Raw genomic sequence first — 19629 nt, forward strand, 5'->3', positions numbered from 1 at the left:
CGTACGATGTACGCAGAATTACGTAAAATTCGGGCATACGAGATTATCTTGGAAATCTTTTCATTTCTACCGCGAGGGAGAACGAAATAATGACGTTTCACAATCTCGGCTGGAGCTCGTTTTTCTCTTAACGAGAAACATACCTTCGTTATCCGCAGAATGAAATGCTAACAAATGGACCTTTTATTTTGATAATACTTTTAATTCATGTGCACAAAAATCTTTAACGCTCGAGTAATCTCAGTATGATATAATTAGAACTATTTGAACGATAGTTTCTTATTTGAGGACGTAATTCATTAAGATTTTTTTTTGGAAAATTTTGTGAACATTTATAGTTTAACATTTATTAAGCTTAATTGATGTATTTTACTATGAAATTCTTGATTTCCGATTTCTCAATTAAAATTAAAGATTCGGCAATTAAAAATATACTAAAGTGAAGAAATATGTTTAACTTTTATAAGTAATTATGAAATTATAAAAACAAATAATGACAAAAAATATATTGTATTCATGTATCTCTATATTTTATTTCCTGCATATAATAATACATACAGTTCTTAAATTATTATAATATACTAATTGCTTTACAGTAATTTCTCCAAAACGTTTAAAACAATTTAAAGAAATTAAAGTATCTCGAATTGGAAAAAATAAAAGCATAAGTATTAACGATCAATGCTCTTTGGATTAGAAGCAAAAAGGTAAGGAAGTTGTAAATCGTTTTCTTGTTTTTTGCCAGAAAAGCTTACTCACCAAAGCAGACGGCCTCAAGAACTGATTAAAAGCCCTTTGAAAAGTTCCTTGATTAAAAAGTCCTCAAATACGGGACACGAGTTATTGAACACGAAAGTTTCCTTACGAAAATGAAAATTTTCATCTCTTTAAAATATAGATTTATATTATTAATGTCTGTCATTTATATGATTTATCACTTATTGTTAGTGCTTTTTTATACTTTAATTTCTTCTTAACTTAACAATCTAATAATGTTAAATATTCTTAATCGGTAACTTTTATCGGCAACTGTTATTATATTTATTTTAATTTATTTTTATTAAAAACACTAAAAGTATTTTTATTATAGATTAATCTGAACTGAAAATATCCAATAAAGTTATATTTATTAAAAATTACAACGATAACTTATCAATCTTGAAATTATCAAAACTGTTTTTTAGCACAATAAAAAGCTTTATTTTACTTTAATCATATAAGTATAGTTTAAATATAACTGGAAAAAGACAAGGAGTCTAAAAAGAGACAAGAATAAATATTCAAATAAAATACTCGAACTGTGTAGCAAGTGAAAGGCTTTAAAGTACTTTAGTGGAACAAAAGCGTATAATTGATGCAAACTCCCAAGCGGAAAAGTTTGTTGCGAGGGTAAAAGCGGATGGCCGAATCTGTCTGATTTGTAGAACTGTTGAAAATGGAACAAACGGCGCGTGCCAAGTTTCCTTTTATACATCGAAATAAAATTAAAGAGCAACATTTGTGAGTCTCGAAACAACGTTAAGCCGGTCATTGACGCGAATACGTATACGTGACAGCGAAACCGTGAATGTGATTTTAGAAATCTGTCTAATGCTGCAGCACTCATGGAAATCAACTCTGTGCCACTTGTCCGATCTTTGATGTAAGATGGAAACGGATCAAAGAGATCTTGTCTAACGAGAATTTGCTGCCTCCATTAGCGCAATAGCCAACCCAGGAGGCTTTCGGAATAAACATTTGCTGGTTAAAAAGGGAATATCATTAGTGTGTTGATAGCGAGTGCTTTACGGTGCACGGCGGCTCGAAAACACTTTGCGACATACGTAATGCCTGTAACAGGTCGCCGCCTTTGGATATTTACAGAACGATAATTCGCAAAGAACTTACTTTTGCAAACGAAAACGCATCAATGACTACCATCGCGTCCTGGGAGAAGAAGTTGCGATCCGAAAAACTTTTGTAATGGAACGGGGCTTCCACAACTAACAAAAGTATATAAAGCACTAGCTCGATAAATAAGTAGCACGACCAGAATTCTCTAACTCGTACAATAAATTCTGCGCTGTTACGAATACCTCCCTTGCGTTTCACGCTTGCTCGGAGTTCACTTTTGACTTATCTCTTAATTAATTAAAAGTTATAGTGGGTACATTTCTGCCGACTATTTGCAATCTATGCTATAGCACCTCGCAGTACACACCAATGATCATCAGAAATATTTTAATATTTATTCAGATACTTAGAAAACGGAAGAAATATACATAGTATAAACCGCATTATAATCTATTCTAGTCTCATCTATTTAAGATTATAGGAAGATATTATTGTTGTTTTGACTACTTTTACTTTTTTGAATATTTTCGTAGAAATTTGTGTACGTACAATCTGGATCTATTTGTAAATCTCTTACACCGATGTAAGCATAATCTTTCAGATTTACAGTAATATACTTCGTGTATTGTCTTTAGATTAAGATGTATAGAGATATCAGAGGTATCTCGTGACGATACACATTTGTCAATTGGCTCACGATTGCTCGACAAACATCAGTAAGATTAAACGTGGCGGTCATGTCCACTTACCACAAGAATCAGACGCAAATCGCGCGAATTATCATTGAAGCTCGAATCCACGCGTCAACAAATGGGCGTTAGTTACGTTCGCTAATATTGACGTAGCGTTAATACTCCAAACCGTGATCTATTATTCCATTAAACAAGATTTCACTCGCGGGAGCGTTTAGAAGCGTGCACAATAATTTCTGGCTTGTTCAGTTGCGAGGCACTCTCGCCGCATAAAAGCCCACGAACTTTTCCACGGTGTGCGACCTCCAGTGAATACTACCTACTGACGCTACCAGGTTAGCTCTCATAAAACTTTTTCTGAAGCTCGAGTTTAAATTGAAAGTGAGATCTAAGCGCAAGTAAAATCGTCCTTCACGTCGGATGAATTTCCCAAGTGGGCGCAAAGATAATTCCAAAAATAAGCGTGTCAACGATCCGTGCCGACATTAAATCGGATTTTGGTTGCGAAAATCTAGGACTGGAGACGTTAAAGCCAGCTGGAATTCGAAACGTCGAAACTTTCGGCCGCATAGCTCACCGGAACAGCAACATTCAGCTTTCGTGTTCTCCGGAGAATTTAATTGTGTGGAATAACAATTTATTCGTTTATCGTGCCGAGCGAAATCTATCGGAAAAAAGAGAAATAGCAGAATATTTTAAACTTTTATTCCAGAGAACGGAAAGCAAATTTCCGTTCGCTAAATGAAACTTGTCCGGCATTTGTAATGCACGCAATGCGATTATCTGGATAAATAGTGATTTCATTGCAATTACGACTTTTATTAAAAACGCGTATTGAGTAAAACGAGATTTTAATGTACATTAGTTTTTTTCACCAACAACAAATTCTAAAATCTAAAAATTTCGAAAAATCGCGAATGTTATAAAATAGAATAAAATTTTATACGATCACACATTTCTAATTTTTTTTTATAATTAAACCAGCATACTCTATTAATTAGTAAAGAATTTCATGGCTTTATTAAATGCACAATCTGTGTGACTAAAAAGGTACATGTTCAAGCATTTCATGAATTTTTCATATTTATGGTTAAGATTTAATATTTATGTAATAATGTCCAATGTTAAATTAAGTATATTAAAAATTAAAATATATTAAAAATTAAACGTACAATATAATATTCAATTAAATGTACAATCTGCCCAGCTAACCGACATATTTTTGACGTAATTAATAAATATTTAATAAATATAGGTTTCAAGATTATTAATATTTATGTTAATGTCATGAATTTTTTTTTATTTTGTTACGTAGACTTGTTCCATTGCATTTCTTATCTAATTTAATATTAATTTCTTTATTTTGCTCTCTAGAATTTATGCCAAAATAATTTAAATATTGTGAATTCTTAACATGAATAAAATAATTGTTAAATCGTCAAACATATAGAATTTGTAAAATGCAGTAATTGTTAAATAGCATAATCAGATAAATGTATATTTGCAAGAATTCTGTTATCAATTCTGTTATCAGTTTTATTATCAATTCTGTTATCAGTTCTATCATTATACAATATAACGCTCCTGTTCTAAATAGATGGACGAAAAAAATAAAGAATGTTTTTCCATTAACGCAGTCAGCAATTTGAAGTTTATTTAATTCATTGAATTTAATACAAATAATAATTGTGCTGTTGAAGTTGCTGATTACCTACTTCAAAATTGAAATTTTGACGAGTCTATTTAAAGTTTTTTTGTGAAACTGATTTAAATAACATATGACATTTATATTTTTCTGATATTTATATTTTTATAAACAAAAAGCATGAAATTGCAAGAGTAAATATTAAATATGAACATATATATTTTAGTTAAAATTAAAAATAGTGCGAAAAAGATATATACAAATGTCGTTTAAAGGTTGTGTAATTTATATTTTTATTTTTGAATGAAATTTTTTTTGTATAAAATTTAATTTGTACTTTATCGTGTCGTATACAAACCATGGAATACATATAAATATTTTACATCATATACATATAAATATTTTATTCGTACTCTGCTATCATTCGTCACGCTATCACCGTACTAACCTCTCATGTCGTATTTGAGCATTAATTATAACTCGTTTAGATTACATCTAGGAAACAGCATAAGCAATGTGTGTCGATATACATAATTCTTTTGCGTTCACTTCATCGGGTTCTCACCATGACTTCACATCAACCGTGAGGTTTCGTCGGGGTAATCTCATGTATGTTTCTCTTTCCATGTTACCATATGGTACTTGGTACCTTCAACAGTTGGTAGACTTCAACAGTCCAATTAACTGAAGAATCAGTCAGGTTAACGATCGTATGAAAGAAATACGTTTTCCTGGACTCCGCAAATCTCTCGTATTTAATTAGCACGTGCAGCCCGAGTAGTAGTTGTGCGTTACGCAATTCTCGAACGAATAAGAGTGTTATGCGAGTTAACGAACGAACGAGCTTAATTCGTTCGTTTGTTATGGAATATAATGTAAGGTATTAATTTTCTCGAAGGAACGATGTCTTACGCAATCTGAACTCGTTAACATTCTGTCGTACATTAAACTTACCTTCTTCTCTATTTCGGAACTTTGAAAGTACGTTTGAAAATGAAAAGTTTGCATCAAAAAGTATTATATAATTTAATAGTATAGGTGTACGCATTCATATCAAATTGAAGAGAAAAATCACAATATTATACATAATGTTCATTTATTATCAATTTGTTGTTAAATAATGATTTCAATTGTAAATTATCACATTATTATTAGACATAAAACGTTTAGTATTTTTTACTTTAATTTAAAACAGTGTCTTTATTTCTTTCCTATTCATAAATTTAAAAGTAGTCTCATTAATGTTTCTTTACTATATAAAATTTGAGTCTTTTTTGCAAAAAAAAAACCTTTGTTTTTCTCAAACACATTTTTGCAAAGAAAAATAATAGAATTCCGTATTAAATATCCTTGAAAATGGTATTAAAACGAATTTTGTATAAAAATAAAGTGAAGAACAAAGTTTTTTATCTATTTTTTTTATCTATTTGTGTTTTCGAACATTAACTTATCACAGCTCTTTTTCAAAAATAATGAGGAACATCAGCACTGTTCGAAAGTTTGAACATTGAAACGAGCAATCTTGTTTGAAGTTCCAATGTCCACGTTGAAGAAAACTGGCGCGATGTCTATCGATCAGAATAATTTTGAATTACTCCGTCGCTGCCAGGAGTTCGCTGTGAAAATCGAGATGTCAACGACATACTTTGCCGTTACGAACTACGCGAAATTAGCGGCGCAGCGTCAGCAATTTTCTGTTCCGTACTTTTCTCACGACGCGTGGTACATTTCTCATTTTCGCTGCGTTCAGTGGCGCAAATTTATCGCTCGTGCAGCGCAGCGCAACGCGACGTCGAGCTTCGCGTTAGCGGGCACCGATGGCATCCCGCGTAGCTCCGAAATTGTTTTGCAAGCGTACTTTGAAAAGCGTGCGATATCGCGTACGTCCAAGAGATCTGATGCGTTGCACCGAACTGCAAGCCGCTGCGTTGCACGTGCCAGAACAAACACACCATGCGAAACCCGTGTATTTTTTGTGCAACGCAACTTTCAATGAGTTAGTGGCAAATATATCCATGTACGCGTTGTAGCAAAATCTGTCCGCATATTTCGGACAAAATATAATATAACATCGGTATTTTTAATTTAACACTTTATTCGCATCTGTTTTTTATTGTTGGATTAATCAATAATTTGCATTATTTCTTGCAAACTTTAAATCGTAAATCGCTCAATATCAAATATTGTTTTTTCCTCAAATTTCAATTTTGTATATATTAGGTGTTGGAATTAATTCGTAGCGTTTTTAAATGAAAGAATGTTATTTATTTCACATGAGCATTAAAAAATACATTAATGAAAGTACTTCCCATCTCTTGTAAAACTAATAATATTTATCGATTTTATAATACCAAATGAATATATTGAAATTATCAGACATAATTTTAAAAGTTGAAGTAAATACTGAAAAAGAAGTGTTTAATTTTAAGATATTAAAATATTTTGTCCTGGTCTCAAGAATAAAGTATTTATAATATTGGGTCATTTAAAAAGTATCCGCGGTTTTTTCATTCAAAAATTGAACAAAAAACCGCGGATACTTTTTAAATGACCTAATATAATATTTTAAAATTAAACATTTCTTTTTCGAGTGAAGAGAAGAAGAAAATAAAAAGAAAGATAGAAAAAGAAATTGACTCATGTTACGAATTATATATTATTATAAATGGAAAAAATGGCTTTAGCAGAAAGCTTTTTTATTGTAAAAAATACAAAATAGGCTTTATGACAAAAACTCGCTAAATTCAACGATGTCTGCTACGCCAGGCAAAATTTATTCTCAAGTTGAACTATACGTTTCCATATGCACATCAGTAGAGACATGAAAATCTTATTTTCTCAGTTGAGTTTCTCTGCGTTATTCACGTTGGTAGCCAACTTTTAGGTGCATGATAAACGAAGTTTTCTTCGTACGAACAAAGTTCCTCATTCCAAATACATTGTACGCGTATTTGTGTGGTAAAGATGGGTATATAGAGTTGTTAGTTGAAGAGTGCAATATTAATCGGATGTTTCGCTTCCAGGAGGACTTAGAACCTCGCGAGGATGCGGGACCGGCTCTCGTGGTACATGGTCTTCTTGATTCTGCCGACAATCCTTTTGGCCAGGTCGCTCGATAAAGGTGAGCAAAGAATAAGAACCTTTTTTCTTCTTGAAATAAGAATTAATATTTCGCAGATGATCCTCTTATTTTGAACATATATAAAATAATTGAAATTCATGCACGGAAAGAATGGTTTTGCTAAAATTTAGCTAGATTTGAAAAATAATTTTATTTGGAACAAAAATAATTGTAGGACGCTTAAACTGGTTGCAAGAACGTTAACATTTTTTTGCAGCATTTACCAACATTTAATTCTACATAATTATTTTGATAGTCCAACAAAATCATTTTCAGATCTAGCTTTCATAAATACTTCAGCGAGATCTTTTTTTTTTTCATTTTTTGTAGTAAAAATATGAACATTTGCTTATTTATTTATTGCGCCTACATTGTTTACAAGAGCTAGAAAGCAAATTACATGACTTATCTTAATGCGTCCAATATATTTTTTATTTAATCATTCAAAATTGTACGAAGATAACAGTCACAAAATATTTTCCACATCATTAAGCGTTAAAATGAGATTTGAACATAAAATATATAATTATATTGATTAAAATAAAATTGCAAGGACGTTTTATCGTTGCTATTGTCAACGTCATTAATATCTTTGTTATGTAGGGAAGATGAAAAATACCAAATAACAATAATGAACACGTACACGTTATTAATTAAATGAGATAGGATATATATTTCATCACGTGAATGGCATGATAAAACATGGAGCTTAATAAATTCCTAGTGGCATTGTATTGTTGAAAAGTACTAGGAGATGGCCCTTTCTGTGTATTGAATGATGGGGCATTATAATAGCTCGACTGCGGTTCATAAAGGGAGCCTTTTAAATTTTGTGAAATTATAGAATGCCGCTTATATATCGTGTGAAGTGAATAAAGCTTTCACTTTCAATTGACGCGGAAGTCCGCGAGAATGCCTTTTCATCGTCCATGATGGAGACATCAATAATACTGCCTTACCGAATATAGCGTAATTACAGTAATTTCTAAGAAATTTTTATGTTTATTTTCGAATGCTTTTTACGCTTTTATATATCGAAGAAAATTGAAAAAAGTCAGTAAGAAGATATTTCCTCGCGCGAGCGCTCTTAACGTAAAAGCTCCTTAACGTTAATCGCAGGTGAAATTTGAATGAGGCGCTTGAAAAGTTAACGCTTGAATTTACATTTCGTGGTACAAGTCGCATTAGGGCGTATTACGTTCATAAAGTATTAATCGTATCTAAGAGAAGCAATATCGCGAGCAATCTTCTAATAATTACTTCCTTGCCAATTATATCGAGGTAGAGTGCAAATGTATATTATTTTATATCGCGTTCGATGCATTACTTTAAGATCGAAACGCCAACTATTTTTTTTTCAACCTTTGATATCAAACGTTTAACGTGCATATAATTATTTTAATTTAACGTTCATTTACAGCGCAATAAATGCATTTTTATCCACGTTACAATTAAAGCAAATTAAAATTCACGTTGTTAAAGAAAAAAAGAAGAACAAAAAAAGAGATAACAATTTACGAATATTTAATTTTTATTTACTCTTTGATAAATTAAATGAAGTTAATTGTTCACATATCAAAAGATATAAAAATTCTATCAATCATTCTTTTCGGTAAAAACTTGTGATAAATGAGATTAATTATTCACATATCAGAGATGTAAAAAAATTTATTAATCATTGTATTTGATAAAAACTTATTACATTTCTTAATTCTCTAACATCTCTATTAGTTTAAGCATAAGCGTTAATATAAATATTGTTATATTTTGGTTATATTCAGACTGTGGACTTACTTGTAAAATTATATATCTAAATGCAGTTTCTGAGAATTACACATCGTGTAGTAACTATAAATATATAGAACTAAAAAGCATGCAATAAATATTTTTCTACAAAGACATTTGGTTTACTTTTGAAAATATACACTAACAATAAAACGCACTGAGTAAATGGTGCTAGATAATTTTTTACGCATGATGAATATGCCGACACTTAAAAGAAGGCCTGTAGAAAATAAGAGAGTCCACAAAGATGTGCCGGCATGCAAGCCCCGGATAATCCTGAAAAACACTTGTAGATAGAAGGCGAAATAGAAAACCCGCAGCTAAAAATTTTATTCTCTCTCGTTTACTTCCCTAGGAAAAATAACTTGCCGTGCGGTGGTAGGCGGATATATATTCGTCTTGAGAGAAATCCTTTTTAGCGCGCGAAACCATCTTGCTGGTTTACCCGTTTGCGCATATGCCCGTGTGCACATCAAACATCGAATTTCCAAGCGAAACGGAGAAGCAAAAATACGAAAATGAAAATGTCATGCACAAAAAATTGAAGTCACAGACCAGCGCTTGCTTGAAATGTTAAATATCCATAACTCAACTAAAATACTTTAAATTTTTACAGAAACTAAGACACACTTTGGAGAAACTAACACATAAAATTATATTGAATCAATGGTAGTTTTGTTATTTTTTAAAAATAAATCTAAAAATAATTTTGTTGGAAATACTTCGAAATACTTACGCTCAAGTTGATTGCTGGAATGTCAAAACTTTTTGCGGTATTATTCATTTTGCTTAAGTTATCCACAATTATTTTAATAGTATGATAAAATAACGTATAACGATATTATCATATACGAAAAGATTTGATTTTATTAAAATACATTGTTAGAAATGTTTGTAAATTTATCCTTACAATAAAAATGTGCAGTAAATTTACAAATCATGTAACGTTTTACTGTGCTTCACAATATTTGCAAATTTACAATAGAAATTTGCTGTGAATTTACAAAAAACTGACGCGCCACGCGTGCGCATTAAAAATTTGCGTATATTTCACCACAAAATGTTTGCAATTTCACAGCGTAATTGTTTAAATTTACAGTACATTTTTGGATAAAAATTTCCAACACTTGAAAATTTACAATAAAAGATTCTTATACAGTATATCTAAAAATTCAGCTAAAAGCAGATTTGAAAATAATTTTATTGGACTATCAAAAAAATTGTGTAGGTAACTCAAGCAAAATGAGTAATACTGCGAAATATTTTGATATTCTAGTAATAAAGAGTATCCCACACAATTATTTCAATAGTCTAGTAAAATTATTTTCAGATCTGTATCTAACTTTTTAGCTACTTCAGTAAACTGTAGTACTACTGTACTTATCACTGTACGTACATCCGCAAACGGCACTTGGAATTTTGTTAGTCGATGAAACTTTACAGACAAAAAATGTGTGACAAAGGAGAGAAAACACAGATATCCACGTGTATCGAAGCGTTTAATAGACACCTGTTATACATAAACGAAAGTGCTTCTAATTAAAATTCTCGGCATTACTCGGCGAGTTTTCAAGTGCAACAAGAATCGCTCGTTTATTCCGAACTCACGCGTGCATGCTTGTACACACGTACGACCACCGTGCGAGTCATTAGCGGTGAGAGAAAGAGGAAGTCTGGAAGCGTACGAGAAAGCTCGACAGTGAAAATATGGAAATATGTGAAAGATGCGATACGTGCGCAGAAATAGCGTGATGCATTTTCCAGTCTACCGCTCGTTAAGTTACGGTGACTGAAGTGAGATTTTCATCAATGCGCCGCGTTGAAGCTATGTCAGAAAAAGAAAAGTGGATGCAGACTCGCTTAATCAGCCGCTAGTGATGAGGGAAAGAAACATCGCCGGGATATGATAAAAAAAACATGTGCGGAACAGTAATACAGAACAAATATGCTCAAACGTGTAAAAAAACGCTGTCTTTCGGTTGGTTAACGAAGCAAGAGGAAACACGAAAGATTCGTAAAAATGACGAAGGGACATTTTCATGAAGAAAAGAAAATATACATGGCTTTGAATATTATATTAGATATAGTGATAGCGCCATGTCACATAGCCATAAAAACGACAGAAATAAATTTAGAAGGTACACCATTTCTGGTTCTTCTATCTCTTTCTTTATTCAGACGTTTTGTGTACAAAAATTTTTATTAATGTATGTATATTGTTATGATATGCTCACAGACGAAGAAAAGAGAAAATAAAAATGCATGTATGGTATTTTTTAAAGATGTTTAGAATGTCGCAGTAGTTATCCATTTATAAACATTTTTTTGCAAAGAAGAAAAAGAGAAAGTAGGAAGAATGAAGGAAAACTAATCTTATAACCGTAGATAACGAATTATTAATCATTGTGTATTTTGTGCCAAATTATTGTTCTTTATCCGTGCAGGCAAAATGCATCAAGTTCATGAATATATGAGAAAGGACAGAACGTGCTTTTAAACGCAACACGAAAACATTCTGTTGTTCAAATAATACATGAATACAGATACTATCGTTGTACTGCTAGACCAGAGTTGTTAGTCAGAGAGAACCAGGAAAACTGGGAAAAATTATGGAATTAAGAAATTTATTAATCTAAGATAAAATTAAATTACTGTAATACTAATTCTAAATTTAAACTTCGTTTCATTTTCTTAAAAATATTAAACAAAATGTTTTTAATTATTTAAGGAAGCATTGTAAATATTTTTTATGATTTTTTAATTTTGTAATGAATGATTAGAAAGCCATTAATAGATAAAATTAAAAAGAAAAATTATAATATCTTCACTTTGCAGAATCGAGATACATATTAATGACATTTCATAAATTATTCGCAGTAGCAATATTATACAAAATATTTACATTTTTTAGTAATTGTGCATTTTTTAAACGCGGAAGGATTTATTACGAGAGATGTTTTCAAAATTATGTAGTTTTAAGATAAAAATTTCTAATTAAGTTGATAATTAGAATAGTGTTTTGAGAAGGTTAAATCTTAATAAGCAATTAGTGTATACATACACAAAAGAAAGATTTAACGAAATAAATTAAAGATGAAGAAACTTAAAATTATATCTGACAAGAATTTAAAAAGTTGCAAAAGTATACACGAAAAGATAAATATTCTTCTTTCAAAAATACAAGATTAAAGTTTCTGTGTTAAAAATGCTTCAAAAAGCATGATAAAAATTTTATTTCATTTTCTCATTTTCCATTTATTAAATAAATGGAAAATAAATTTTATTTTGTATTGTATTTTTTGTTCGTAATTAACAAAAAATTTTAATATTTTTTTCTTTGCTTTTATTCAGTGCTCTTTTCAAGCTTTAGTTAGAGAAAACTTTTTTTCTATTTCGCTAACAATCCTAGAGACAATTAGCGAACAAACGAAAAAGTGAAATACTACTTTTTTATCTGATAAAGATAAATTAAATAACTATATTTTTCTCTGCATATTTTACATTATGGCGAACGAATGATAACTAAAAAATTCAAAGTTAAACGCTCTGATTGTAATTGTTATTATGCATGCCGATCGAATACAATGATTTATATATGATCGCTAAAAACACTAATGCGAAACGCATTCCATAATGCGTGACAATAATAATTACATGCATCCTAGTATTTGCGTACGCATGTCTATCCACATTCTTCACCAATATCCATGAAATTGTTTCCATACCTCGCATGTAGGCATGCGTAATCGTCAACACGAAACGCACGGTATGTGAACACAGTGGCGGCTTGGAATTAGAAAAGGATGTATATTATTATTGTTTATTGATGGATTAATATAATTTTTCTTTTCTTTTATCATTTATATTAATAACTACATAAGAATCTTTTATTTCGAACTTTTGGTTTAAATTTATTTAAGTAAGGATCTCTTTTATTCTCGTCTTCTGTTTCAACAAATGATTTACTTGAAAAAAAATTTAATATACTTGTGTGAAATTGTTCACATTTTATCTTTTTGCTGATATATATTATATAAAGATATATTAGATAATTAGTTCTCAAAATTTATAACAAAGAACTAAAGGAATTAATTAATGAAACATAATAACGGTTGAGCTCCATAAAAATTTCGCATTTTTCTCTACACAGTGATTTATTTTCTGGATAACCGAAAGTAATTTATATTTAACATCTTAATGCTATGCCGTGATATACTTGGGACGTTCAAGTTACATGTTCGCATTCCGGAATCATAGAGAAGAAAAAGTTACGTCAGTCAGACGCTCCATTGCGACCGTTTTTAATCGGGTACGCCCCTTCGCAATACAGTTTTACTCGACGCTATTCAACGACTTCATGAAGGTGTCGCGTTTTTTTTTTTAAATAAGTATAAGAAGAAAGAGTAAAGAAAGGCAGGAGAAAAAAAAAATAAGTAATGGCCGCGCGATAATCAGCAGTGCGAGGAACGTGTACGCTCTCATAGGCTTATAGACATGCAACTACCTGCCACAATAAAAAGAATTTTTCGTGCGTGCACACCGCAGTTCACTAGGCGAAAAGGAAGTATTATTCAGGCCTACGTGATGGCAGTTTAAAAGAGACACGCGATAAGAGCTTGGCTTCTTTGTATTGGTGATTACAATAGAGGAGTATTTTTATCGCTACTATGAAAGTCTTGTTTTCTGGCGAGTGTTATATTATTCGGGGATTGTAATTTTTATAAAAACGCGTTTATTATTATCGAGAGAAAGAATAAGAATAAGAATATTATTATAACAACATTATAATTTTATGTCGAAAGTATTTTGTTGATATTAATGTTTTATTCTAATTTAGGGATTATCTTCTTCTTTTTCCTTCTTGTAGATCTTCATCTGGGTTGATTCTCTTGGCACCAGAACTGCCAGCTATCAGCTGTTCCTTAGAGATTATATTGTTGATAATTTAGGGTTATGTTAATAATTTAGAGATATTATAATCTCTTGTATCGTAGATTACAGTAATTTCACAAATTACAGTAATTTATTACTAGTAGATATCTATTATATTAGAGTGTTATTTCAATGTGAAAAAAATGAAATTAATATTTTAATTATCATTAAAAATATAATTAAATATATAATTATTGATTTAATAATAATAATAATAATTTCTTATGCACGTTTGATGTAACATTCCCGTAATTAAAAATTTTAGTGGAATTTTTAATAGAATTAATAAAGGAAAATTTTCTTTTAATAGGATGAAACCAATAGGGTAAAGTATTTCCCTGGAATAATATAGGCAAGAATTGTCTCTTGATAGCTTAATCGCGTGGAATCGGCATACCGCTTTAAAAAGCTTTCCCCGCTTTGAAATTGAAATCGCGCCAAGCGCATTTAGGTGGCTTCCCTGAAATCGTTACGCCAGCATCCATATTTAGGTATCGGAAATTCTATAAAAGACGACGCGAGAAGTTAATTCGGGTCTACCTCACAGCCGATATTTAACAACGTAAAAAGCAAACTTGCGTACGGCGAATCTCGAAATATTATCTCATTACACAGATAAATTCCCGTTTTATAATCAAATTTAAAGGACAGAGTTTACACAAAGATTTAAAGCGGAAACTTTATTTGTTAAGTACAGAATATTATTAACTGGACTGGAATTATTGAGATATTATTTTTATTATGTATTTAATTGTTCAAAAATTATTCAATAATGTTACATGATATTTGATTTTTTATTGTTGTATGCGCGTCATATAATCTTCAAATAATATATTAGGTGTTGGAATTAATTCGTAGCGTTTTACAAGTGATGGGAAGTACTTTCATTAATGTATTTTTTAATGCTCATGTGAAATAAATAACATTCTTTCATTAAAAACGCTACGAATTAATTCCAACACCTAATATCTAAAAAAATATTGCGATTAATTGCATATGAATTCGCTGCTTTATATTAACATATGTATGTTACGATTACGTATAATAATATTCAGATCATTATGGGATTGATTTTAAAGAATAAATAATGTTTCTTCGCATTGTTGATGACGCAATCGAGCGAAACATAATAAGATGAATAAAATAGCAGGATTAACATCACTTATGCAAAATCTGTTTAACTCTCCGTAATACAATATTTTACAAAAGCTACTGCAATAATAAGGACGCCTTCGATTATCCTCGATATTCTTACTCTGCGATTTTTGTTCTCTTTCTTTCTTTCATATTTAAGGCTATAAATAACTTTTTCATCCTTGATAATATATTATTTTATTATGAAAACAATAATTGCTTTAAACGTAACGTCAAAATTAAATTATAAAGTTTGCAGAAAGAAAGTATTCTCTAATCTTCAGACATACAAGGCGATAATTGCTATAGGATTCCCTCCTATACAGTACTTTTTGCTTATTTATATTGCTTCATTAAATACCGATATTTTCTCAATAAAATTATCAAATAATTTCTGCCATAAGTGATATTAATCTGCGCTACACAAATCGTCTTTTCTTTTCGTAAATTGCGCCAGAATTCTTTCCTTAACAACAAGTTCTTTCGTTTATTAAGCTAGCTGATTATTCCCACGAATGACAAATTACATCACTTATCTATCTCATTATTCAGACGTGCTATTATACTAAGTACAAAGTTTCGGTGCCTAAGAGGTACTTATATCGTGGTCTAGTCGACGTCTGCCCGTGAAAAGCCACCATCCTTTTCAATGGTGTATTGTCGACTCTTAAACGATCCCGTCCGACGTGAACAACCGTCGGATAGTTCAGAGGTACAATTATCTCTGTAAAAATGTAACGAAAATTATTGCATCGGTACTCCTGCTAAGAGTATCCTCGAGGAGCATCATCTTCTCTCTGCTTTCCTGAAAACTGCAATCTCGATTTATTTGGTTCTAGACTTCTTAAATTCTAGGTTATTTTCGTCTCTGGTTCTAAGATTCTCAGTTTCTTAAATAGTAAATTCTAGAATCTTAGGTCCCTGACTCGCATAGAAAAGACCTTTTAAACTATAAATTATCCAGGTTTTCTAGAGATCTTAGATTTCAATTTTGAGATATCTTTAAATATTAATTCTCCTGAATACTATATTTCTCTTCTAAATGAGGCTTTTTAATGCTTGCAACTTGAAAACTGTTAAACGCTTACGTCTTTACTGTTGGTTTTATGCTTTTGCATATGGAAATTGTATCATTTTTATTATACCTATACATAGCCAAGAATATATATTTCCAGAACTTTAAAATTCATTCTCAAGCGAGCTTACATGCAAATGTAAGTCAAGTTTTAACATCGCAGAATTAGACGAGTTATCGAATTATGAAGGAGCTTCTTGTTGAAACAAGAGATTAAAGTTAGTGAATTGAAACGTAGCTTAACAGATGATTGTTATTTACACAAAGAGAACGATTTTGCTGAAGTGTTTGAAAATTCAGCTAAATGCAGATCTGAAAACAATTTTGTTAGATAATCAAAAAATTTTTAGGTAGAACACTCAATCTGATGGCTAGAATGTCAAAAAATTTTGATATTTTAGCAATCAGTTAGAGTGCCCTACCTAAAAAGTTTGATGGTCTAACAAAATTATTTTCAGATTTATATCTAGCTAAATTTTTAGACACTTTAGCAAAATCATTTTTTCCATGTAGAGATAAAATATTATTGTTGACAAGTTTTTTGCCGTATGCATTGCGTATTCTCACGCGAAACATTTATTTTTATAGCTCTTTTTCTTTTTCTTTTTCTCACATGCATAAAAAAGTATTACGAAGATATTATAGGGGAAATGTTATGTCGAATAAACTGTAGCTCATTATATGTTAATGTCTTTACATCGTTCAATGGTCATTAAAGTAATGTCATAATATATTTATAATACTTTATATATATATATATATATATATATATATATATATCAATTATAATTTATAATTTATAATTTATATATCAATTATATGAATTTTGAGAGATCTATCTCATTAATAAATTATTTGCGAGTTTTATGTTTGAGTTAGTAATAGTTGCAAATAGAGACTTAAATAAATTTGCAACAAGCTCATAAGATCTAAATAAAAGTATTATAAAAAAAGTATTATAAATATATAAAAAAATATATAATAATATATGTCTAATATAACATATTATCTATAATAATATATAATAATATGTCTTAACAAAAGAATTGCTTATTCTGATCAGACATGGTTGTAAACGTCCAATCGTTGAATACGAAATGATTTTAGAGATCGAACTGTGTACGTAAAAAGAACCAAGTTTCCCGGGTATAAGAGACATTTCCGTAAGATTATGAAGGTTTCCGCGTTATCGAGGACGCTGCCAGTTTTATCGTGGCGAAAAAGTGAAAAACTGAATCTAAGCGTGCGATGCACTCTTCCGTCTCGTAGCTCCTCCCACGCATTTGACCCGCCGTGAATAAACTGGGCTACCCATCTTCTTTCTCAGCGACACGTGCATACAACGTGCATGTAATTTATGCGAAGCTGTCAAACCCGGAAATGACGTCTTGTACGCTTGGTCTCCGTCCTACGTCGTCAGGTGAACAAGAGAGCAAAATGTTGTACGCGAAAAAAGATGGGAGGATGGCTAAAAAGTATAGCTCTCGCGCTTCGAAGACATTTGCTCCGGCAAATGAGAAACGTGTCCTCCACTTCGTTTGGCTTAAACAACTCGCCGAACAAGTGCTTTGCTATAAAAGCGGTTACTATCAGTGTTAGGAGATCTAAAAGCAAGATAAATTTAGTACTTGAGTTCCAACGGCGTTAACTAAAGTTGGAAAAATCGAACCTCTTTGCTCGCGTTTCTTAATCTTATTCAATCTCTGCAAAATTCTGATAGGCATCTTATTACTTAATTATTTCTTGATTGCTTTTTTCAAAATAATATTATTTTCGAATTAAAAATCGTTTCATAACCAGTAATCACGAGTTATGAAAATTTTTAATCTACATTCGGAAGACAGTAATGTATTGACACATCGTCTCTTTCCACTGGTAATCTCTGGAAATCGCAATTTACGCTTTCCTAAACATTAGTCAGAGTCTACAGTCCTGCAGCGACATATTACAGTTTCTAATATAGCCACGGTTTTGGGTTTAGCTGTTCCCACATCAACGAACTAATTCTATTTCCACAGTAGACTATGTGAGTCAAGATATTCCGACTATTAAAACGATGTGCAAACAGTGCGCGATCAATATATGACTGTAGAGGAAACGTGTATATCCATGAAAGTTCCAGGATATCATGTGCGTGTTTTTGCGATTTAAATTCTAAGTGAACTCTAAACTTTTGAATAACATCACTTGAAATATACGAAAGCCTAGCTTCCGTTACGTGAGATTTATCACAGGACAGTTTCGTGATAATTTCAGCAAAATTCTTTCAGAATTTGTTGCTCACCATCTGAGAACTACTTAGCAATTTTATGAGAGAGAGAGAGAGAAATCAACTTTAAATCGCTGAAAAAAACCTATACGAGAAAGGAAAGGCGATAGTTACTGACATTACCTAGATATAGTCCCTGACATTATATAGAGATTGCCGTATACCTCTATCCCAACATGTCGGCAATCGTCGATGAGTCGTGTGCGCGGACACGAACGCAGCGCGATTGCACATAAAGCGAGATTCGCGTACGAGATGCGTCCCCACGGGCGAGAATATTTTTCGAGTCCTTCGTGAACGTTGGGATATCGGACTATCCTCTCCCCCTTCCTCTTTCCCTGAGGGTGAACCGCCTTTCCCGCGTATGTACCGGTGAGATAAGCTCTCTTCTCGCTTTTCGCGCTGGCCTTACCAACCGACTATCCCTACGATGATGACGGTACGAGGTAGGTAATGCAATATTATTGGAGATCGCAGGGCGATTTCTCATGTTTTCCGTTGGCACACGCACATACACACGGATACGCGTGCTGAATACATGACCGGATGGTTTGCACCTGCGATATGCAAACGAGGCAAATCCATTCCTACTCACAGTTTTTCTTTTTTCGGTCAAATGATATTGGAAGACGACGATATTGATAACACCGCCGTGGATCTTAAATTAAATCTCTTTCCATAGAGATCTTTCTTCCGGATATATATTGAAAAAATAAAATCATCATGAGACATCTGTAATTGCGTTTATTAAAAAATAATAGTTGAAATATATCGAATAATTATATATAATAAATTTGTAAATGTATCTATTATGTCATTTTAATTGCATAGACATGTGTGATACATCTAGCTATGCATAGAATTATGTATAAAATTACAGAGATAGAGTAAAATTGAATATCACGCGCGAAAAATAAATAATTAAAATTGCATGTATTTTAACTACAATATGCTTCGTAAAATATAAATTTTTGTTCAAGATTACATTTTTTTATAATCTAATCTATATTATTTTAACTATTTAAATGATGATATATCTATAATAATACATAAATGTACACATCTACGAATAAAACTTTATTGATTCAAGAATACCATTTTTAAGAAGATAAAGTTTTCTGCGGTGAAATCTTTCTACAAAAT

At 31.4% G+C, this 19629-nt stretch overlaps 1 protein-coding gene across 5 annotated transcripts in view; it reads left to right on the forward strand.

Annotated features, from left to right (window-relative positions):
- dpr12 (defective proboscis extension response 12) overlaps window positions 1–19629 on the forward strand; it is a 294159-nt gene that overhangs the window by 132114 nt on the left and 142416 nt on the right. For 4 of the 5 annotated variants that reach the window (XM_011069767.2, XM_011069770.2, XM_087416828.1 and 1 more), the window contains one exon: window positions 7194–7291. In XM_011069767.2, the coding sequence (XP_011068069.1) occupies window positions 7216–7291 (76 nt within the window). In that variant the 5' untranslated portion in view covers window positions 7194–7215. Of the gene's footprint in view, window positions 1–2721; window positions 2861–7193; window positions 7292–19629 lie in introns of those variants that run through there. The other variant, XM_011069768.2, reaches the window with a different exon arrangement.

Source organism: Acromyrmex echinatior, chromosome 2 (assembly GCF_024713525.1).
Source record: "Acromyrmex echinatior isolate Ae372 chromosome 2, ASM2471352v2, whole genome shotgun sequence".
Lineage (NCBI taxonomy): Eukaryota > Metazoa > Arthropoda > Insecta > Hymenoptera > Formicidae > Acromyrmex > Acromyrmex echinatior.